The sequence below is a fragment of the Python bivittatus genome, unplaced genomic scaffold (genome assembly GCF_059951505.1).
Source record: "Python bivittatus isolate LINGU-HERP-01145 unplaced genomic scaffold, Pbiv_v1 ctg000080_np1212, whole genome shotgun sequence".
Lineage (NCBI taxonomy): Eukaryota > Metazoa > Chordata > Lepidosauria > Squamata > Pythonidae > Python > Python bivittatus.
This window is the reverse complement of record NW_028277035.1, coordinates 10,329,721-10,353,734: the sequence shown is the minus strand read 5'-3', so window position 1 is coordinate 10,353,734 and position 24,014 is coordinate 10,329,721. Positions and strand designations below refer to the sequence as shown.

The window sequence follows — 24,014 nt, the reverse complement described above, 5'->3', positions numbered from 1 at the left end:
AACTGTTCTTTCAAGGGGAGCTGTGCCACATGTCTCTCTTGGAGAAAATCAGGGGCTTATGGAACCATAGAAGCAGGAGCTTTAGAGGACAGACAGTGAGGATTATATCCATAAACTGCTTGAAAGGAAGACATGCCAATCAAGAAATGCAGAGAATTGTTACACACAAATTCTGCAAACAAGAACAAATCAGGCCAATTGTCCTGCTGACAGGAAAACTAAAAATGCAGAAATTGTTGCAGCATAGCATTAGTCCAGATTTGCACAACATACTGTGTGTGGACTACATGTGCGACCTGCCAAGCAGCCTTGCACAGCCCACTGCTGTTATTTGAAAACTCAACAAATCCACTGCCGCCAGGAAGGATCTGCCATTGTCTAGTTTTTTGCAGCCACTTTTGCCTTGAAAGACATGCTGCCAAGTGCCTCCAACACCTCCAGGTCTCACCAACACTGCCAGCTCTATCACTGCTGCCAAGCTGATAGCCACTAAATAGCTGACCGGCATGCCAGCTGTGGCCCACAATTATTTTTAATGTAGCAATGTGGCCCTTTCTCCTCTACCAATTGTGCTGGCTTGCATTAGTCTTTTCTCTTCCCATTCCATCCCATGCAGGTGATAAGACAACAGCAAATAATTATGAATATTTCTTAAATGGAACATAAACAGAGAGCTCTGATCTGATCTCACGTGATTGACTAAGCCCTGTGCTGAAAAATGTGGTCGAGAAAGAGTTTTGCAGTGTCCAAAGCAGAGGGTAGCTCCTTGCATGGAATAAAATGAGGTCTCTTGGTAATTAGGTCTATAACTAACAAAATGGTCATGTTACTTTATGCAACTGGAAGACCTGTAATAAAATCCAGGGAAACTGTGTCCCATGATCCTCAAGGAGAGGGGAGTGGATACAGCAAACTAGCTGGCTTAGCAGCAACAGCTTTGGCCCAGCTACAGACATCTGCTGTCACCCTTGGCCACCAGAACTCCCTGAACAAAAGGTGCAATTTTTTGAACACTCCCCCATGACTTGTAGTTTGATTGTCATGGTGGAGTTGCAATACGCCTTCCCTGAAAAGAAGAGGAACAAATAAGTGACCACTGTGAAACAGTTTTCCTTCTGTCACAAAGAAAGAAAAGAATCAGTATGTGGTACTGCCCAAAGATCATCCATCTGAGCCCTGATGCAGGTCTTGTTGTCCAACAGATCTGCTGCCTGCCTCCCTGACGCTAGTTTCTCTGGAGTTTCCTTCTGGGGGAAGGCCAAATTATCAGATTTTGAGATCATGGTAGGGGAGAACAGGCAAGGAATGTCAAATTAAGGCTTGTGCAGTAAGGCATCTGGAAGTTTACTTTGTGAGTTAGGAACATAGATGATATAAAAATTTAAATGAGAGAAAAACTGTGTCCACCTGATCTGATATTACGTGAGGGTCAGTGCCGCCTGTAGGTGCTCCAAATTCTTGTGATCTGTCCACACTCTCTAAGGAATGCCTTTATTAGTTAAATAAATAAAAATAAAGCATTTCAATAATGTATATAGCCACCCATCTACTCAAGGAACTCTGGATGGTGAGCAGAAATAAAACATAACCAAACTATACAAGTCCAATTTAAAAGAAACTGGGTTGAGGCCCCTAAAAGTTTTATTATCAACATATCAAAAAAAAAAAAAGTGGCCTTGGTCTGATCTATAGGAAATTCTGCTGGTCTGCCACCATGAGCAATTCACACTGAGTAATGGAAGTCAGGAATTGACCTTGAACACTCCCCCCCACCCCCAAAGATAGAGCCTGGTCTTGAGAACAAAGCAACACTGGCTGTGCAGTAACTTGTGGGACCACTCCCAGCTAAGTTAAGCCTTGATCCAAATGCTTTATCATGGCATTGTACAGGTTTGTTATCTGTATATACTGTTGATGCTGCAATGATTCCTTGGCCACTTTTGCAGACAGTGGGGTGCCTTGAGAATCTGTTACTAGATTCTATTTTAGATCTACAGGGCAAGGCCCAATGCCTTTCTTATGAGAGTAGTGAGGCTTCAAGATTGATGTCAGCTCTTCAAGGTAGGCCAGATCAGGAATCGCTAGGAGTCTTACAATGTACTTTAATATGGTTAGGGTATTGTTAGAGAATCTTGAAAGCCCATCAATGTATACCCAATTAACTCACAGGTTAATGTTGTTTGTTGATTACTTCTTTGAGAAAGCTCTGAAGAAAACAGATAAATACCCCAAATCATCAGGTGTGTTCTATCAAAACCCCCATCACCTTGGTGATCAGCTATATAAGCTTAAGTCAAACCTTCTGGCCAGAAATGTGGAGTCAACTCTCCCCTGTCAGCTCCATCTATGGGTGACCAAGAACAGAAAGATGTGGATTCAAATCCCTAATTAAATTTCCTAAGGCTATTTTAAGGATAAATTATAGAAATCTGGAAGAGGGGGGAAATTGTCTGCAGTTCTTTGACATAATGAAATCTCTCTCCTGAGGTATACTTATCTGAACTATGTCATTAGAACAAGATGGAATGTATATATTTTTAGTTAAAACCCAACAGAAATGTTAGCAGTAACATTAATGCCATTATAATCAATCATGAATCCATGGAAATATAATTTGAAGTAAATGCATTTTCAACATTTTTGGGGGGTGAAGAGGAGCAACAGAGGCTCCATTCTCTAAATACAGCAAGTCCATGGCAACTATACTACTCCTTGGAAATTATGACAGTGTTTATGCAAGGGTAGTTATTACTATTGAACCTAAACAATTATAAAACTTCTGATAAGATTTATGTGAACACATTCGTTCCTAAATATAAACTCTGTTGATAAGAATGAGAGCTTTACAATCATCTCTGTTCATAATATAGACAATGTGTCAAAGTATATATATGAATGTACAATATAAATATTTAATTGGGCAGCTTGAACTTTGAACTAGTCAAATACTATTTTTTTAAAACTTGCATAATTTAGAATTCAAGAAATTTAACACATTAAGTCAGAAACAAGTACCATCTGGACAATTCTAAGGGTTTGAGAGCTTTACTGCCAACCAGAACCAACAGTCTATGTTGCTTATAATTAAGTTCTGTTTAATTGTTACTAGACTAGTGGCTATTTTTCTCTGAGAACTGAGAATCAGTTAAATAGATAACCCAGACTAGTGTCCTTTTCTATATAACTCCACCAGTTCCCCCCAATAATCCAACAATGAGTTGGTTTACATAATGTGTTAAGCCATAAAGTGCTTTGTTTGGTTTTGGCTTAGTGTACTGTGTGAACCGAACCAGTGGACATGTTTCACAAAACATATTAAAGCAATCTGGTTCTTCAATATAATGCACTTGCTCCTAGTCCATACAGCTCCTCTGTGATTAAATGGAATCTGTTTTCAATTTTCAATCTGTGCTAACTGGAAATGGTAAATATTCCATAATCATTCTTAGGACACAGAGGAGCTACTAGTATGTGTTTAGTAAGTCATACAGGAAGACCATAAAGAGACAATGCACAAGTATAAATTAGCCATTTCAAATAATTTATGACATGAACACATTTATTCAAGATACTAAGGGTGAATTTGACCAATGTCAGACATAATACCAATCAAGAATCTAAACATTCTGAATTCAGAAAGGAACTATACTTTCTACAAACTGGTACAAACAGCTTGCTTTCAGATTTTAGTTTTCCAAGTACAATCTCCTTTCTACCTGCTGTCCAGTATAGTAATCAACAGGATGGGTGCTGCAGATAGAAAATTAGCAACTCTGTTGGTGATGGTAAGGTTCTGAACTGCAACTAGAAACGGGTCTCTACTGTACAAAGTTTTCAGTATACACCTTCCAACTTTGTTTGATCTTCTTCGAATCAGTTACCATCTGTCCATTGGCATCCTTTATCATAACAATTCAAGGTTGGAATCTCCTTCTGAGTGTGGAAAACTTTTGAAAGTCTTTTGTTGATTTGATTTAGCTACTCTATACAAGAAGATATTACTACAGTTAAAACTACTAATAATGATCTGAATTCAATTCTCTGCCTTACAGACAAGGTCTTTGAAAAAAGAAACAGCTAGGACCTAAGGTTGCTTCAACGGAATTGTGTGCTGGTGTCCAGTTTAAGCTAACACTTGGGGAAATTTGTGAGAGAAATTTCTCCTATGCATGCAGGTTGCTCACTGCTGCCATAGAGATTTAAGATATCAGTGTGGCATGTGGGTTTGGTGGCCAGGCTGCCTGCTATTGTGCTGGCGTGAGGCAGCTGAAGGAGAAGGGAAAAAATGGAGAGAAGAGGCTCAGGTACAACCCAAGACAAACAGGACGAAGAGAGGCAGATCCCTGCAGATGGATGCCCAGACCATTCGGGGAAGCTCCAAAATGGGAAGGGCTGGACAAAAGCCCCAGAGGGAGGTGCATCACACAACATCTATGCAGAAAGACAGCTGGCAAAATCCAAAATGTACAATGAAAGGCTTTAAGCACACTCCAAATTAACTTAGCCAATTCTGTTCCTCTCTCTTTCTCTTGGTGAAATGCTGAGGGGGAGGGAGGAGGAAAAAGGAGGAGTTGGTAGCTACACAACAGAGTGAATAGTTGCTAGCAAATAGCCATGGGAGAGATAAAGTAAGTCAGAAACTGGGAAGAAACTCTGTTGTAAATAGTTGTTTTTTCACTAATTCTTATAAACATACTTGTACATAGTAAAAGAAACAAAAAAAAAAGCCTCCACTGTCTTTGTCTCTGTGAAGCAATTGTCCTCCTTAAAGGGATCCTTACAGCTATTAAAAAAAACCTTAAGTCACACTGTGACAATTAGTAACTTTTGTAGGAAGACTCTTTATTGTACTTCTGTTCATCAGTGTCCCATGAAACAGAAGATTCTGCAAAAGGCCAGATTCGGAGGAAAAAATCAGATGGAACCAAATGTTGGCTTTTCAATTAGAGGAAAAGCATATACTCAAAAGAACTCATGTATGTATGTATGTATGTATGCATGCATGTCATTCGGACTGGAGAAGTGTGGCCAGATGGTAGTAAAGCGAAGGAAGGTAGTTAAGACTGATGGGGTGGAACTACCAGCAGGCCACATAGCAGACATACAGACTAGCCACAAGTACCTTGGTATCCCACAGTCACATGAGAACCATGATGAGAAGGCAAGGAAGACAGCAACATTCAAGTACCACCAAAGGATAAGCCAGCTCAATGGGGAGAACAAGATCCACACCATCAACATGTACACCCTGCCAGTCATCAGATACCCTGCCAGTGTAGTGAGCTGGCCAAAGAGGACATGGAGGCTGCTGACGTGAAGACCCAGAAGCTCCTCACAATGTATGGAGGTTTCCACCCCAAGTCCAACACCCAGAGACTGAACACCAGCTGGAAAGAGGGCAGGCAGGGTCTGGTAAGTGTCAAAGCCACTGTTCTGGACAAAATCCAGAGCATTCAGGAGTACATCAGTAAGATGGCACCCATCTTACTGAGATGAGCTACTAAGATGAGCTACTAAGATGAGCTACTAAGAGAATGCCTGAGGTAGCAGCAGACACGGGAGGAAGTTCAAGCAAAGGAAGTGCCATGGCAAGAGAAGACCCTGCATAGGATGTACCATCAACAGATAGTTGAGATGGCTGACATTGGGAAATCCTACCAGTGGCTGGAAAAGGCTGGACTAAAAGACAGCACTGAGGCACTGATCATATCAGCACAAGAACAGGCACTAAGCACCAGATTCATAGAAGCAGGGGCTATTACACTAGATAGGACCCAACGTGCAGATTGTGCAGAGAGGCCTCAGAGACAGTTCAACACATAGCGGCAGGGTGTAAGATGCAGGCAGGAACAGCATACACTGAATGGCACAACCAAATAGCTAGCATTGTGTACAGGAACATCTGTACAGTATATGGGCTAGGCCCTCCCAAGTCCAGATGGGAGATTCCACAGAAGGCCACTGAGAATAACAGGGCCTGATCCAGATGGACAAGCAGGTGCTGGCCAATCAACCAGACATTGTGGTAGTAGACAAGGACCAGAAGACAGCAGTGGTGATAGATGCAGCAATACCAAATGACAGCAACATCAGGAAGAAGGAGCATGAGAAGCTGGAGAAGTACCAGGGCCTGAAGGAGGAACTAGAGAGGATGTGGAAAGTAAAGGCCAAAGTTGTCCAAGTGGTGGTAGGAGCACTCAGGGCTGTGACTCCTAAGCTGGGAGAGTGGCTCCAACAGATCCCAGGAACAACACCAGAACTCTCCGTCCAGAAGAGTGCAGTGCTAGGAACAGCCAAGATACTGCGCAGAACCCTTGAGCACCCAGGCCTCTGGTAAAGGACCTGAGATTGAGGAAGACACATACCATCCATAGGGGTGAGAGGGGAAATTTTTTTTCAGCTTCTGAACTAAAGTTCTCAAATTTTCAAGTGCAGCACAGATTAGAGCACATCTTTTTGAAACACCGGATGCAGCCATTTTAACATTTTGAAAAGATGGTTTGTATGCATTCCTATTAGGTAAAAGTAGAATTAACAGCTCTTAAGTCTGAGAGAACTGTTATGGCAATAGATTCCAGTTACATGGTTGACACGAAAAGGCAAGAAGGAAAAGTCTAGGATTTAAACTTTGGATCACAGACCTATAAAAAAAGGTCTGTATTGAAATAGATTGATTTTCTGTTAGATTGATTACCTGATTTCATTCTTGTTTGCAATAAAATATCCAGTTAAGCTATGTCTTGTCCATGAGCCTATTGCCAAATAAGCCGATTTTTGAAAAAGGGCCTGAGAATCAGACCAGCTTTAGATTGTACCAAGCTGAAGCCTGATAGCTCTCCTGCACTGAGCACCTCTATCAGAAGCAGTGCACAGTCCTATCCTGCATGTGGATTTGCACAGAGATCATGAAAAGAGAGTTTAACACACACACTGGATCAGACACAGTTGACTTTCCAGCTCTAATAGCTAGTGGCTTGTTGTCCTACCAAAACATTACAAATATACAATTCTTCTGACATTTGCCAGTTCTTTCTTTAGGAAGCCTGTCTAGTTCCAATCCACAATAATATTCAACTGAATCTTAGAGAGATAGATTTATTTACTCCCATAGCAGTCAAAATCCCATCAGCTGAAATGAATGATAGTCTGGTAATTTCACAGAGTCACAATTGCAAGCTATTTTCCTCAAAGGGTATGAGGCTATGAGAGAGATCTGGTATGAAAAACTAAAGAAACAAAGAGAGCAGCTGAATGGTTGGAAGAAAAACTGCACAATAATTAAGGCTACTGAAAGATACTGGAAATTCTTTTACTACTACTGCATTCTACAAAAATGTGAAATGCCTTGAAATCTAGCCATAAATTACATCAAGCAGAGGCAATATAACATCCTTCAGATATCTGGACTATACTTCCAGATTTCTTGACAACTTACTGGCTGGAGTTTATGGGAACTGAGGTGCAAAACATCTGAACAGCATTAATAGTGTACACCGATGGTTTCTTCAGTTACTCATGAAACACTCTGCAGATAAACAAGCAAACTATTTTGATTTCTCCATAGTTTTTTTTCTCCTCACACCAGATTATATTATTTGTTAACATGGCCAGAATATGCAGGAACCCAACAAGTGTCATAATATTAAACTATTGTAAACTTTTCCTAATTAATTTTAAAATTGGTTCTTCTTCCCAAATGGACTTCTGAAAATACTTTTGGCAATATTATTGTGGCCACTCTCCAAAGCTTTTTAATGTGTTCTTCATTTCATACATATAGATTCTTTATGCTGATAGGAAAATATGCTATTGCTTATGTTTGAACTTAGTACTGAATCTCAATGGTTTTGAGTGCTTTCATTCCTACTGTTGAGCTTCAAATTAATTGTCCCAGTAGAACAATTGAGAAATTATTTTTATCTGAGAGGAACTTCACTTGTTCATCCATTGTATTTATAGTCAAACTATAAAAAAGAACATATGGAAACACTAATGTCTAAGTGATAAAACAAGAATAGGGAGACAAAAATAACTTGTTCTGTAGTCCATTATTTGGTTACATATTTTTCTTTTTAGTCCTGTATGGTAAGCCAAATTTGTAACATCTATATTGTCTCTTCATTTACAATATACAGATTTTAGCAACTAGGGAAATACACAGTAAGACAAGCAATCCCTTAGACAGTTAAGCTGAAAAGCTGATGAACAGTACCTTGAATCGAAGCCAAAACCACAAATCAGTGCAGAACTTTGAGTATTGGAATACTACCACAATATTGTGCATCTTTTTAGAAACAATACTGCTATATTTTACACCAGTTTAAGAACTGATTTAAATCAAAGCAATTTCAATAATTAAAATCACTTTTTAAAATCCAATTTAAATCTCTACAGTTTCCTACTGATAGTACTTTACATAATTTGTAAATATATAAATGCAAATCTGATCACTGAAACATTTTAGTTTACAACTCAGTACTACACATTCTAACATCAGGGAAAATGTATTTTAAATTGTTTTCACATAACTTGATTTTTTAGTAAAGTAAGAACTAGCACCTGTTATTAACATTAAACTGTATAAGCAGTTGACCAAACAAATGGCTCTTATTATTCAAAGGAGTTTAGTTTCTGCATAAAACTGCAGATAATCAAACCATGAATGAGACCTTGAGTTTATGGAAAGGATTCTGGAGCCTATCCAGAATCCTCTTCCTCCCACAAATACTTCTTCCTTCTTCTTCCCAAAGCAGCCATATGTGAAATATACCTGTATTTGCTTTTCCTCATTTGGTCATGTGGATCTCACTGGGTGAGCCCATTGAGAGGCACCATGTGACTTCTTCTCAGAAGCTGGCCTTCTTCAGAGTAACTCACTCAACTGATGACAGGGGAAGTTGCCCTGCTCATTCCGTGAGTCTTATCCTGGGTTCTCTTCTCTGAATTGCTCTTTCCCAATATTGAAGGAGAGGCCCTCTCGAATACATCCCTGGATGGTAATGTTGCTCATAGGCCACTCATGGCTGCAAACAGTCTAAGGTGGCACTAGCATCCAGCAACGCAACTGAGAAACCTCTCCCCTAAAATTGTGAAAAGGCTGCATATAGTGTAGAAGCTAACGTAAGTGCCAACAGGGTGACTCCTTCCATCACAGGTGAGCAAGTTACTCCCCAAAAACCAAAAGCCAGCTTCTGCAAGGCAGCCATCTGGAGTCTTGCAAATGGGCTGAACCAGCAAGATCTTTTCTTTTTTTCTGGGGCAGGTATAAAAATTAAAATCTATAAAAAAGCAAAATTATACTGAGTTGGCTGATACATTCCATTCATGGTCAATGTAATTTTGAGCCATATAAACGTAAGTGAGAGAGACTTTAGCGTGTATATACCAAGTTATTATGCCATCCCCAACTCTTGAATTACTCTATGTCAATGGGTATATCTCATTCCTCTCCCTCAGGACATTTTAAAAATAGTTTCTGAACGTGAATCAAGAAATGACAGACTAAATCTTTATCTCTCCCCAAAGAGTGGCTTAATTCTATCACTCTGCCATTACACAAGAAAGGCAACAGGCAAAATTCAACTATCACCCAATTAGTTTACTATCAATAATTATAGGATTCTATGCCCAATTTTATACCATAAACTTTCAGACTGGATGTATTCAGAGAATATATTGATCCCTGAGCAGCAATTTTGCACCATTTAGCTGAAAAATACTCTAGCCCTACTAAAGGCACCCTTCATGCTGCTTTTATTGATTTAAGGGTAGTCTTTGATTCAAGTCCTCATGAGAAACTAGTAAGAAATTAGCCACAGCATTCCTCAGGATTGTCACTTCCTCAGACTGATAATTCTGTTACACCAAAATACAACACAGATTAGAGGCAATTATAACAGCGATTTAACCTTCCCCCATCCTTATCTTCAGGGACGTCAAACAGGGCTATATCCTTGTCCCTTCACTGTTCAATATAACAGTATTGTAAATACTGTTCTATATAAATAACATCATTTTGGCTCTTTCTAAACCAGAATTTAACCCCCCAACACTTGCTCACCATTCTATTTCAATCCTCTTGTATGCAGATAATGGGCCATCTTATCCATAATCCAAGTAAGCCTTTGTGGATGCCAAGTTGCTTTACTGTCCTACTGTTCTAGGGAATTTTTTGAAATCATTTATTCAAAAACTGAGGCTCTATTTTTCTCTAGAACATGCTTTAAGTCCCCTGTTAAATGGGAAATCAATAAAACACCAATTGTTCAGGTAGGGGTTTCAAGTACCTATGCATCCACTTTCAACGCTCCACCGACTGGAATAACCAATTGAGTGGGTTTTCTCTTAGAGCTCAAAAAGTTTCTCATGTAATCTTAAAACATGTTAGTCATCACAGCAATAATTCTGTTCCTGCAGCAATAAAACTGTGTAAAGCAAAGGTCTGGGCCTTGTTGTTATATGGTGCACAAATCTGTATTAATAAGGATACACCTACTCTAGAAACTGTTCAGTTCTGAAAGCCATACTCCATGTCCCTGATTCAACGTCAAATGCCCTTGTTCTGCTAGAGCTTGGCTGCATTTCTCTTGGGGCCTGCCTGAGACTTTGCTGTTTCAGGCTTGGGTTGAAACAAATCCTCTGGGACGAGTCTCTGGGTCACCTCACCCTACTGAATGGGTTTTCCTCATCCTCAAGAAGGCAAATTGATTTGGATTTAGCGTATTGGGGCTTCTCACCCCAGGCAATATCATTTCTGGGCCTAGATACATTTTTAATCAAACTTAAAGAGAGGATTTGGGATTTAGATCTATAAAATAACAGGGCCCAAATCATCCATCCCTATTATGGCACAATTGCAGTTTCTCCGTGGACTATTCCTAGCTACCTTTATTACATCTTACACATTTCTCGTAGGAGACTTTTTACCTTGGCTCAAATTGGTGCACTACCAATTATGGAGACAATAGGCAAATATACTATTCTCCCATACAACAATCATGTGCTTTTCTGCTGATACAATGGTTCAGTCAAAAATCCACTTATTACTACGCTGCCCATTGTACCACACATGGCATCTGGCACTCATAAACCCAATTATCAGAAAGTTTAGTCTGATCAAGAAATTATAATCTTATTTCTGCAAGACCTAACTTGGACAACCACTATAAAGGTTGCCAGGTTCTAGCAATAGCTATGACTTGCAGAAGATGGGTGATATTCTCTTCCTGTTATTATTTCAGGTTTGGAGGTTTTTTCCCCTGTATTTTTAAATTTTGTATTTGTGTTTTATTGTTGCTTCTAGATTTTACATTTTGTATTTTTATTAGTCTGGGACTGTAAATAGCATTTAATTAATTGACATATACAGACAATTAATGGGTCTGCTTCCATTCTTCCATTTATACCTTTCCCTTTCCCTCCTCATCCATCCAATCCATTCCATTCCAGCCCCCCATGTGATAGTCAATTATTTCCTCCTTTCTCTCAACGTTCTACATTAATGACCCTGTTCTCAGATCATACTAAGCCAGGATACCATTAAGCCTAAACAAAGAAAAAAAAATGAGGAAAACAGAGTTTTTTTCCACAGCTTCAGTAAAATTGCATGATTTCATATTGTCTCTAACCTAAAATGCTAGCTTGTAGGATATTCATGTAAACAGGAAGAGACTAAACAGCTATAGAGAGTAAGGAAGATGACTGTGACAGAGAAATACAGGAATCTGGGTAAAGGGGACTGAAGCATATTTTAAGTATAGAACTATGAGATGACATTACAAAGTGGCTCAGGCAGAAGCCTCCTAATTCAATGAACTTTAAAGGAGGAGGAGGGCGAGGTACAGCACAATCAGACTTACAAGATTCTGTTATTATAGCCAACCTCAATAAAAGTAGTTTTAGCCTTCCTGTGAAGTTAATTTCCTCATCTGATCCACCTAGTGGGATAGGCAGCAGTAGATCACGAATTTCCAGATTTGGACAGAGGTTTTAATATGGATTTCTTAGGAGTCCTTAAACAAGCATACCCCTGCCCATTCTTAGCATTTCCAGGGATGGAGGGTGGGATATATTGACTTGCCTTACAAGATTGTAAGAATTACAGCTAATTAATATACACAAAACATTTTGGGAATTAATAAATTCTTCTCACATTACCCTGCTCTAAGCCCATTTCCCAAATCTAAGAAAATGGTACCAGAAGATTTGAAAGTTACAAGCAATGTGCTGCTTTTTATTATGCAAGTAGACACTTCTCTACCTGGTTAATGAGAATCCTTCATTTCACAACAGAAGGCCATTTACTATCTAAAAATTTAAACCAGTCAGGTTTCTAATGAACTGAAGTGTGCAAAGCTAATGGCATTTACTATGATGCCACAGTCTTTAATGTTAATCTTATATTTGCTCGTAATTCTAAAATGCTAGGCACAATGTCAGCATATGACATATAAGTAAGATTCTTACCTTGCAACATGCATCTATATGCAGATTCTGATATTGCATAAATGTGTGGAGGCATCTCATGGCGTTTCTTTCCCCTGTACATCTCAATGATATTTTCAGAGTAAATTGGAAGGTTCTTGTATGGATTTATGACTACACAGAAGAGTCCAGAGTAGGTCTACAGAAGAAAAAAGCTGATTAGTCTCTTCCTGATCCACAATCAAGAAATTATTTTAATTTATGATTAGAAAGAGATCACCAATGAACAAAATCCTGGTTCCAAATGGATGTACCAGAGTATAGCAGTTGACAACCTTCTGGGAAAGATAGGTAGTGCAAATTTCAGCTACAGTGAAAACTATTGTCACAAATCCACTGAGGGTGAGATTAAGCTTAAACTGTCTTCTTTTTAAAAACACTGCTGAGAAAACTAATTGGTTATTAAAAGCATTAAGACAAAAGTAAAAAAACAGTATGTCAGTAAGAGTAAATAATTTCAAATAGTCATAAAGAAGTTTGGTTGTTTAAATTAAATCCTCCAAAATGTAAATATATTCAAGATAAAAAGTTCAAGAGAATACAATGCCAATGTCTGTCTTTTAATATCAACATATAAATAGATCTAATAAATAAATGAGCATATAGGATTTCTCTGAGCTTTTCCTCCTACCCTTGCCCTTCAAATTTAATATCATTAAGATCAAGCCTCTGAATGATCAAGGGAAGAAAGCAGTTTGAAAGCAGAATGACAGAGAAGTTCCTCCTCCTGGTGTCATTGCCTCAAAGCTGCTCTTCATTAAAAAACAACAAAAAAGAATCTGTGAGTAAAGAACATGGAAGAGTTTACCTGTCACATATGGTTTAGCAATTGGAAATGCCACCCAAAGTTGCTAATTTCTATTGATAAACAGAATTGACAGCACTAAATTTCAAACAGAAAACACGGCTGGAATTGAATGTACAGTTGTCACCCAAGACTTAAGTTTGGATGCCACTGTTGTTCTTTTAGGGTTAAAAATGCATAATCACTGTAATTGTTCTCCTGTCCTCCACTGTGTTTTAGAGATATGGTCTGCAGTGGCATAAAGTAATCCAATGATTTTTCACATTTTATACCAAAAAACAAATGGAAACATGCAGGACTGCTGTTTATAGAAGCAGGCACCTTACATTTAATAAAAAATAAGAACCTTATTTTGTGGACTTCCAGGGAAGCAATGGCAGACTGAAGGAGCCAACAACCATGGAAGAAAGAGGAGCTGGTGAATGGATAGGCTCCTCAGAACTCCTCTCTGGAGCAAGGAGAGGACCAGGATCTCCCACAAGAGCTCCATACAATGGCTCCCCACAAGGAGATAGTCTCCAATGGGTTTTAGAGCTCTGGGAACTGGGGGAAAGTCATCTTGCCTAAGCCACAGTTCAGCACCTTCAAAAAGACACTGGGTTCGCATACGTCCTTTCTTAACAACTTTAAGAAATTGTTTGTTAATAGTTTTGTGGATGTTAAGAACCTTCAGAACGGAAAGTTTCATTACACCAGGTGAGTTTCCTTCTATCCTTGATGAAAGAAGTTTCATGCAAGTTTAAAAACTTTTTTTTAAAAAAATGATTTTTGAATAAACAGCAAAAGGGTAACTAGAACATTGATTTTGGAAAGTTATAAACAGATTAAGGGGCCAGATGGACTTGAAATAAGTTTCTGAAATTAATTACAAGAATACTTTCTGTGAGTTGTTTAAAATTTTACAAAAAATATATATCAAGATTTTGAAACTAATTATAAAAAATCTTCCCATGGGAAAGTGTTGTTGATTAGGGGGAAAAAATTATAAGAGGGGACTTTGAAGGTTGACTAGAAGGAATCAGAGAGAACTAAAGATTAAATAAATAAATAAATAAAGGAAAAGAGACTCATTAATACAGAATGGAGCAATATTATTTGACTATGGAAGAATTCAAGGATATTTGGAGAAAATTGCTCAGAAATTACTCTTAAGAATGTCAGCTATTATAAAAATGGATTCAAAAGAAGTTATGGAAGAGCAAATTTTACTGGATAAAACAGAGACTGAGGCTGATTTGAATGTGGATATGAAAATAGATTTTAAAATGTCAGGTTACAAGAATGATATGGAAAACAGTGTTACACTGAATCTACAAATGAAACCGACTGATGTCTTAATAAATTAAAGGGGACATACAAATAATAAATCAGAAGAGTGACTTCGATAGCTTTCTTATCTTGGATTTACAAGAGATGTGTTAAAGGAGTTTCTGAGAGGAGACAAAGAGAAAATGATAAGAAATCAACTTGTGGGGCACTATCTGAAGAGATTAAAGAACAAGATTCTTAAAAGTAAATGGAAGGAATACAAAGTGGGTTTATTTGATCAAGGTTAAAATATACAGGTAGTTCCCAGTTTAAGAACAAGTTCCGTTCCCAAGGTCTGTCCTTAAGTCGAATTTGTATGTAAGCTGGAACTGTATTATTGTGTAATACTGTATATGTGGTATTATGTAATGAACCCGGACCATTGTGTAGTTAACTCAAATCATTGTGCATTGTATCAATTCATTGATACAAATCATTATAAACTCGAACTGTGCTACAACAGGCTCCATTCTTGACTATGGGTCATCTATAAACCAGGCATTCTTAACCCAGGGACTACCTGTATATGTTGTTGTTTCTGGCAGCTCTTAATGGACTTTTTTTTTATTAGGAACAAATGATGAGGCTTTAAAGATTTGTTTATAGATAAGAGGCAAGATATGAAAAGAGATTTTTTTTTGCTGTATTTTTAGAGAAAGTGATAAGTTACTGTGTTAAAAGGAAAGATATATAAACTGATTTGCTTGATTAAGGTTAAAATATATATGTTACTATTTCTGGTAACTTAATAGACTTTTGCTGATTAGGGCTGAATGATGAGGCTTTATAATTTGTTTACTGACGAGATGAGAATTGGGAAGAAAAGATCTTTTGTTAAAATGTCAGAGGGGATAAGCTACTGAAGTCGTTTGTACTTGTCTTGATGGAGGGGGAAGCCATTTCTTTATATATCTTTTTTTTCTTTATTATTTCCTTTTTTCTCCGCACTTTTTAAAACTTTTTTATTCTTTTTCATTTGTATTAGTCTTTTATTCTTGTATTTGTAATCTTCAATAAAAATTATTATTTTAAAAAAATAAGAACCTTATTTTGTATCTCAGAACAGCTATACTATGGCTTTGTTCAACCTAAAGGAGGTACATTTAGAGGGTTCTATTTTCTCCAGCTATTATATAATACTACACAATTTGACCCAACTGACTTTCTACCTACTGAAATATCCAAAAGTACTCTAAGTCTTTGCTGTTATAAAACAGCAATACTCCTTTGTTTCAGATTTCTCCATCAGGCCAGAAACTTGAATATTTTGCTTATGGTTAAGAAAAGACTGGGGAACTAAGAGACTGTATTCTCAGAGTTTAAGGGAGCACCCAATTTTACGACCATTTTTTACAACAGTTGTAAACCAAATCACTGCTGTCATTAAGCAAATCATGTGGTCATTAAGCAAATCAGGTGGTTGTTAAGTGAATTCAGCTTCCCCAATTGATGCTTTTGCCAGAATTCGTTTAACATGATTCACTTTACAATTGTTGTTAAAAAGTTGCAAATCATGATCATGTGACCACGGGGAGTGGTGCCACAGTTTGTGATGGTCATAAGTGAGAGTACAGGTCTTAAAGCACTTTTTCTGAGGTGGTCATAACTTTGAACTATCATTAAACAAACGGTCATTAAACAAGGACTGCCTGTACTATAGCTCTTCAGCAAGCTGAAACATGTTATACATTTGAAAGCCCACTGAAATCATTGTTACAGTACTTATATTATGCATGTTATCATGAGAGTAGTCTAGGCATATATAATGGATCATATATACAAGCTACTATTACTCTACATGCTGGAACACATTTACTGCATTACAGTACTGTATGTCTCACTATATGTGATAGATACCCACCCCAGCCCTAATGAACTTCAAGGACAGCTTTTTAACTTAATTAATAATTAATTAATAACAAATGGGATCTCCTGAGGATTATATTGCTTTTTCAAATTTGGCCATAAATCATTAAAAGTGACCACTGGCATGGATAAATTTGTTGTCAAAAAATTATTTAGGTAGTTATAGCAAAACAGGGCAGTTAAGAGTTCCAAAGTTATCTTTAAACTTAGAACTATTAATCTAAGCAGCTGTGAAATTATCCATACTGCTACAAAACATTTACAACCAGATACTCTGATAGGGTCCAACAGTGTATAGCAAATGGTTTGACAGAAGTTGTTGGAAGTCAGATGGCACATAAATGTAATAAATAAAGTGTTGTCCCACTGATAGGCTGTTACGAGTTTATGGCATGGCCACATTTTGAACTGCATATCATTTTGATCAGCATACTTCAGAATGGATATTGCTGAACTAGATATGGTGCAGAACAGCGCATCAAAGGAGTAAGAAATTATATCACAGGAGAATGAATTTTTAGTTAAAAATGCAAGCCATTATAAGCATTGATAAAATAATGTTTAGCACGGAGAAAGTTAAGAATGAAAGTTTTATCCTTCCAGACAATCAGTTTGACCCAATGGACCTTACCTCCAATGTTAAAGGCAATATTTATGTCAAAACCAGGTACCACAAAGCATATGCATAAGGAAACTAGGCCACATAAACCTTTGATCAAATCCAAACACCACTGTTCTTATAACTTCGCAGCAATTATATTTAATTGGGTGAAAATGCTTCTGCCAACTACTGCTTATCTAATTCAGCAGATTAACAAACAACAGTCACTTTTTAGTAGCTTCAGGAATCAGAAATGTCAATCTACTACAAATACAGGGACCATTTTCAGGGATGCAGAAGTATAGACCTATTAATACTGGATTCAGCATATACTTGGTTACAAGTACTAGTTTATGGTCTAAATTGTCTATACAATATAGGTAGTCCCCGGGTTAAGAATGCCCAATTTAAGGACAACCCATAGTTAAGAAGAGAGCCTACTATAGCAAAATTTGAGTTAAATACACAATGGTTCGAGTTCATTACACAATACTACTTATACAGTATTATACAATAATACTGTTCTGGCTTACATACAAATTTGACCTAAGGACAGACCTTGGGAACAGAACTCCTTCTTAAACTGGGGACTATCTATACTATATTTTTAACTCTTACACCTGCCGCTCCTAATATTCTAGATTCAGTTTACTCCTGGAGCTGCATTTGTAGAAACAGTATATTAGCCTTGTGATGAACTATATACCAACTTACTAGAAATAAAATATATTTTGCTGAAAATCATCAATCACCTCAGAGCCTTTAAACAGCAAATATTAAAGTTATAAAGATGAAACTGATTAGACATATTCATAGCATTGAGATTAAAATTAAAAATGAAAAGGACTGGTAGATTAAAAAGTTATTTCCTTAGTGCCAAAAAGTACTAAAAAAAGAGTAGATAACATGGGTGTACTCTGAGAAAGACATACCATAACTGGGGAACTATTTAGAAGACCTATTCTTAAACAGCCAAGCACTGTACTTCAGCAGGTGGGACAATTAAACATATCGAAGGCTAGAGAAATAAGACGTACTGCGGTGATCAGAATTAAAATCATAGTATTAAGAAAGTAGTAAAAACCAAGCTTACATTTTAAAATCTGTTAGTCTACAGACTAAAGGAGCACTTCCTTTTTTGAACATTTCAACTGATAAAGTCAATTTTTGGATAGTACGTCAGCCAAATAATTACTACTTACATAAATGAGCCCAGAATAGTATCGGTCCTTCAAATTATGAAGAACAGAGGCTTCATTTAAGCAGGTCAATTCTGCCATGTCTTCTACTTTAGAAAACTTGGGAGGATTCATTTTTTGAATATCATCTTTGTTGACAACTGCTTTCTTTCCATTCTCAGCCAGTTCAACCAACACTTCATCTCCCCTCTCTTCTTTGATGCTGGCAGCTTCAAAGCCATGACGTTCTGATGGAATCCAGACTAATTTTTTAGCAGTCCAGTCAGCCTGGGTAGCAGGGTTGTAGATTACTGCTCTGTCCACAAAGAGGTACCTCTCAGGGTCTTCTTGCAAAGTCCTCTGAGCCATTTTTAGAGAACTATCCCACAATAGAAACCTAGTAAATATAAAGACAAAATAATTAGTTACTAGTAATCAATAAATATCAACTATTTAGAATAAGAATGTTCAACTAGGACCTGGGAGACCAGATTCAAACATTCACTCAGCCATGAATCTTCCTGGATAACTTTCAGATTATCCCCATTTCGCAGTGTAACATTTTACAGAGTTACTCTTGAGGACATATTTGGAAGAGGAATATGATGCCCATTACCTTGAGAACTTACAACAAAAACAAAGATGGACTGGCATTAGTTAGACTGAAGCTCCTCTAAAATTTAGAGGAATGTAGACAATTCTAATGATTTGTGGAATAAAAACAGGCTACAGATAAAGTTTCAGAGCCTAATCTGTAACTCTTTCCAGACTGCCTTGTACATTGTCGTCAGTGTATATACATGCCAATCCTTTACCTGTTTCTCTAAAATCTGATCTTGGTTGTGTTCAACCATACTTTATCTCATTTAAAGGCACAAATGATTGCATCTTCTACATCAAAGTAGCCTAATAAAGAGTAACTGTTCCTGTATAGAATTTTACTTTATACGAAATACATTTTCTATTAAGCAATCTGTACTTATTGCAGGAAAAAACAGCTAGTGAAATTATTTTAGCTACTTGCCCAATCATAATGACCACTGACAGCCCTAGACTACTCATCATAATGCATGTCATCAATGAGAAAGTAGATTCACGACTATTAGTTTCCGAATTCTACAAATGTTTACAATCAAGTGGGTCCACATGATAGACCTAACTTCTTTCCAGGAACAAGGCAATGAAGCTAGAGTATGACAAAAAGTACTAGATACATATCCAATATCTAATTGAAAAACAAAAGAAATAAAAATATCTTTGCCTTTGGAGAGAATTAGGGGATGAGAGTCTTGCAGACACTTCTGAAGAAGACTGTCACTTACCAGTCTTCAACTAAAATACGCTAGAAGATCAAAGAAATTCTTCACTTGTAGCTCAGGACAATTAAAAATCCTTTAAACAAAGTTTAAAAATGGGAAGTAGGATGCACTCTCCAATATTCCCAGCATCACTCAAGACTGTGGTAGGATGGAATTTTATTCCATTGTATTTGAATTTATTCCTTTTTTCCAGTTTGCCTGTCCCTACTAGTACAAATATTTTCATTCTGCTTAAGGTATGCCTTGAATGCAATGAAAAATATGTAAGATTATTAGAACCTCAGGGATCTGATTAATAGTCTTTATGGTGACATAAATGTATATTTGCAAATATAACTGCAATTTAATTTATACATAAAGAAGTCTGTAGCATAATAGGCAATGCTTTTGAAGAGAAAAATATTGACAAAAGAGTATTTGGGAAGTATTTAAAGTTTTGCTAATGTGTATTCCCAAGCTAAAAATGCATTCCAGGAAGATGTCACCTTAAGTAGTGTAAATCATAAGAATTCAACTCATTTGTTAAATTAGTTTTAAAGTAACAGCATACTTTCTACCATAGCCACAGCATCTATAAAAGGCACTTACTATTAGGATATCAAGTTCATCAAGCCTATACAATGACCAGCAACAGCAATGAGCTCAGGGATTTAATTAGTCTCTGAACAGTGCCCTCTGTGATAAGAAACAACTGCAATTTTTTTTAAAAAAAATCTAACCTTAACAAAAAATATTTCTTTCATTGGGTAACTGTTTTATCCAATCCCCAGTCCAAAAAAACCCCATAATTGGTCAAGTTAAAATAAGAAAGTTCTCATTATGAAAGATAAAGTAAATGACATCATAGCTATGAATCTTATAATTATGCTTCATTGGGACAATTTCTATATACAGCAGTTTGCTAAGCTATTATTGTCATACAAAATCATTTTACTATAGGAAATATACATTATAAAATATTAACTTTTATACTGGAAGTTGTTCAAAACAATATTCATTTTATAGCTACTGAACTGTATATATCTTCTGCACCTTTTTTAGAAGAAAAAACCTGGTACAGAGATTCAGATATTACTTGGATGATTATAATGTGGCAAACTAGTCATCATCCTGCCAGAATTAATTTTACGCACCAGTGCTAAACAGCCTATCTTTGAAAATCAAGAGAGTGAAGCAATTCTCAACACCTATAAAGACAGGAGCTTTCCTCACATATAGGACGTTTTAAGAACTATGCATTTAAACGGCCACTCTCTTTCAAATAAGCATTTAGTATGTTACAGTATCTACACTGATATGCTAGCTTGATAATTAAAGCTTAACAAATATAAACCAAGCATGAAGTCATTCATTCCACCAGAGGGCCATAAAGCAGCCTGCTTCACTTCTTTCAGACTACACTAGCTAAATTCACATGGGCTGCCTACAGAAAGCACAGCTAAACCAGTATGGAGTTTTTGAAGAAACCATTCACAGACTAGGAGCCAAGGAAGGGAAATAACGTGTGAAGTTCCCCCCCCTCAAACTAAATACAGTACCTCAGTCAGTAATGAGAAACAAGAGGCACTTACTCTAAGATAGCCTATATGCAAACTAACCTGGAACCAAGGTAAAATCTTCAAGACATAAGGACCTGTACAGCATCATTCTTTCCCTCATATATCTCATACATATAGTTGTCTAGCATATGTCTGCTATTTATAACAGTTATTGGCATTTCCCTTTCTCTTTATCTCCAAGTGTTACTCTAGTGCAAGGCAGCTGAGTCCCAGAGTGCTAGATCTGCACTGTAAAATCAACACATAAACATCACTGTTGAGAAATATGGATGGGCCCACCATTAAGGTCTGGAAGAGTATAGGTAGTTGGTTTCATTTTTTTTAACATTCCACTAAATTACCTAATTTTCTTTACTTTATGCACATTGCTCCTGAGGAAACCTGCATTTAATTAGACATCGTTTTCCTAATCAAAGAAAGATCATTTACCAGATGCATTTTTCATTTCACATTCTCATAGAGAAGCAACTAGAGTGTAAAAAATGCAATGCTAACAATATTGAGAGGCCCTTCCTGCCCACTGCAACAACATGGAGCATCCCACATACACCTAGAGATCCCATATGGAAGGAGAGAACAATGCTATGACAACTGGCCGAAAGGTTAACGTTCATCTCACGGTTTGAGAGGAACTGGCCAATAGATCGGTGCAATCGCCAAGTTTGAAACCAGTTCTAACCCAAGTGAAAGACGAGAGAATACTGCAGTCGGGCGACAACTTCCAATGTTCATGCGAGAGAGGAACCTTAATAGAAAATGCCAACATCTTCCTACGGCAAGGAAATGATCGCAGGGAGGATGGGGACCAGCAGGCAAAGCAGATCCTGGAGATCCCCGACAAAGAGCTCGGAATCGGCGAGCAGCAGCTCCACCGCACAATGTCACGGGGTGGTATTATACCCTCCTTCCCAGGCAAGTCAAAAGGGCGTCTCTCCTTCCTTCGCTCGCCCCCTCCCCATTCATCCCACAACCTCACCCCTCAAACAAAGGGACACGTGCGCTTTGCTGTTACCCGGCCCCAGGACCCTCAGCCCCTCGGACAGACCACGTCTAGGCGCGTATCTCTGCGAGCGGCGGCAGAAAAGGAGACCGTATCAGCAACGCCATTCAATCCATCGCCCGGGCAAAGGAGGAGCCACTCCTTCCACGCATCTTGCAAGGCGCTCCGAAGGGGGGGGCACGAACGGGGCGCAGGAGGGACAGGTGGAGGATATGGCCGAGGGTCCAGGGAGACCCCAGCCCGAGGCGAGGCCCCGCAATCCTTTCTCCCGCTGGCCGCCCACCCGTCTTCCTCCCCAGACGAGGCGGGAAATGGTGGGAAGGGGGGCGCGGAGGCAGAGCCCCCGCCTCTTCTCGCGCCTCACCTGAACCCAGCGAGCGCAGCCGCTCCGATGAACCGCCCGGCCGGTGCTGCTCGGCGCTGAGCCGCTTTCCCCGGCGCGCGCTCGAACTGAGTCCGCACTAGCCGCCCCGCCCCCGCTCGCGGCGCCTTTAGCGCCACACCGAGCACGCCCCGCTGGTCCCGCCTTCCCCTCCCCAAATCCCTGCCGGGCTTCCACTGGTCGCTCGGCCGACTCATCGGGGTCCACTCTCTCCACCCATTGGCCCTTTTACCGCTCCGCCCCAAGCCAGCCTCATAGCAACCTTCTCAAGCTTCGCCGCCGAAATCGCCTCCTTCTCTTCTGCCGTCCCAGTAGGGATTGCGATTGGCCAGCTGCGCCTGCCTGTCTAGCGATAGCTCTCCTTCCAATGGCGCTTTCGTGGCGTCCATGGAGCGAGGCGGGAGAGAGGGGTTAAGGTGCACAGCTGCAGTCCTTCGGCTTCCCCTTCCTTTCTTTTTCTGAGCTCCCCCGAGGGCCGTCAGAGGTAGCCCGGAGCTCAGTGATGGCACGTGAAGTCCAGGGTAGCGTTCGGGATGTAAAACAGTGGCGGGGTACATCAAAATGCGGAGCCTGCAATACCCCGCCCCTTTACACAGTGTTAACGCGGCTGCAGCAATCGCACCGCGCCCCTCTTACCTGTCTGTTGCATGGTGACATAATTAGGACGTTTGCTGCCATTTACTTTGATACGGATGATGCACTGCCCATCAAAGAAAATGCAACTAACATTGGGGGAGAATAAAGCTTGTTTAAGTTGGGTTTGCTGAATGCTGCACCGCTCCACTACCCAAATAGGCCGTCCCATAACCAGCCTGGACTTTGCATTACCCACATCCTTTTGACTCTTTGGTTCATATGTGATATGCATTGCACACCTTCATACAATGCCTATGCCCTTAAAATCTATTCCTTGTATTCCACTGCTACTACAAATAGTTCAATATTAACACTTCATTGCATTCCATATATTACACAGCTGGACTCATCTCTTACAACATACAGTACTTGGTTTTGGCCAGGTCACGTGTGCTAGTACTGGATACAAGAATTTACATTTAAGTGATTGAGTTCAATTTACCATCTACCCCATTGTCTCCTGTGTATCTTTGGTTATTGTGCAAGATATTCTATAGATTGAACAATTTTATTTGGAGCTACTATGACATTTGAAGACAAAATACAACCCTGTTGATGTTCGATGCCATCAACCACAGCACCCTTCTGGATGGCCTACTTTGGAGTTAGAGGCTCCATTTTATGGGGGTCCCACTCCTACCCACTTGGGTAGTTCCAGTTGGTAGCTGTGATGGTGGAGCAGTAGGTCCTTTCCCCAGTATTGTTGAACAGCTACATGGAATTGCTGGGTTCATCAATCAATTTGGGGTGAGGCATTATAGTTATGCTTAGATACACAATTATACCTTATCAACCCAGGTTGGGCTAGAGATACTATGACAGTCTTGATTTCGTTTTTGGAGGCTGAAAAGTTCTAGATATGTTAAAACAAGCTTGA

The 24,014-nt window shown here is 38.8% G+C and overlaps 1 protein-coding gene across 2 annotated transcripts in view; it reads right to left on the bottom strand.

Annotated features, from left to right (window-relative positions):
- The window catches only part of MYH10 (myosin heavy chain 10), a 92,029-nt gene extending 69,421 nt beyond the window's left edge, over nt 1-22,608 (bottom strand). For both annotated transcript variants that reach the window (XM_088133496.1, XM_088133497.1), the window contains exons 1-3: nt 22,484-22,608; nt 18,266-18,638; nt 12,466-12,622 (exon numbers count right to left, since the gene is read on the bottom strand). In XM_088133496.1, coding sequence (XP_087989622.1) covers nt 12,466-12,622; nt 18,266-18,610 — 502 coding nt within the window. In that variant the 5' untranslated portion in view covers nt 18,611-18,638; nt 22,484-22,608. The remainder of the gene's footprint in view (nt 1-12,465; nt 12,623-18,265; nt 18,639-22,483) is intronic.
- Nucleotides 22,609-24,014: the final 1,406 nt, after the last annotated feature.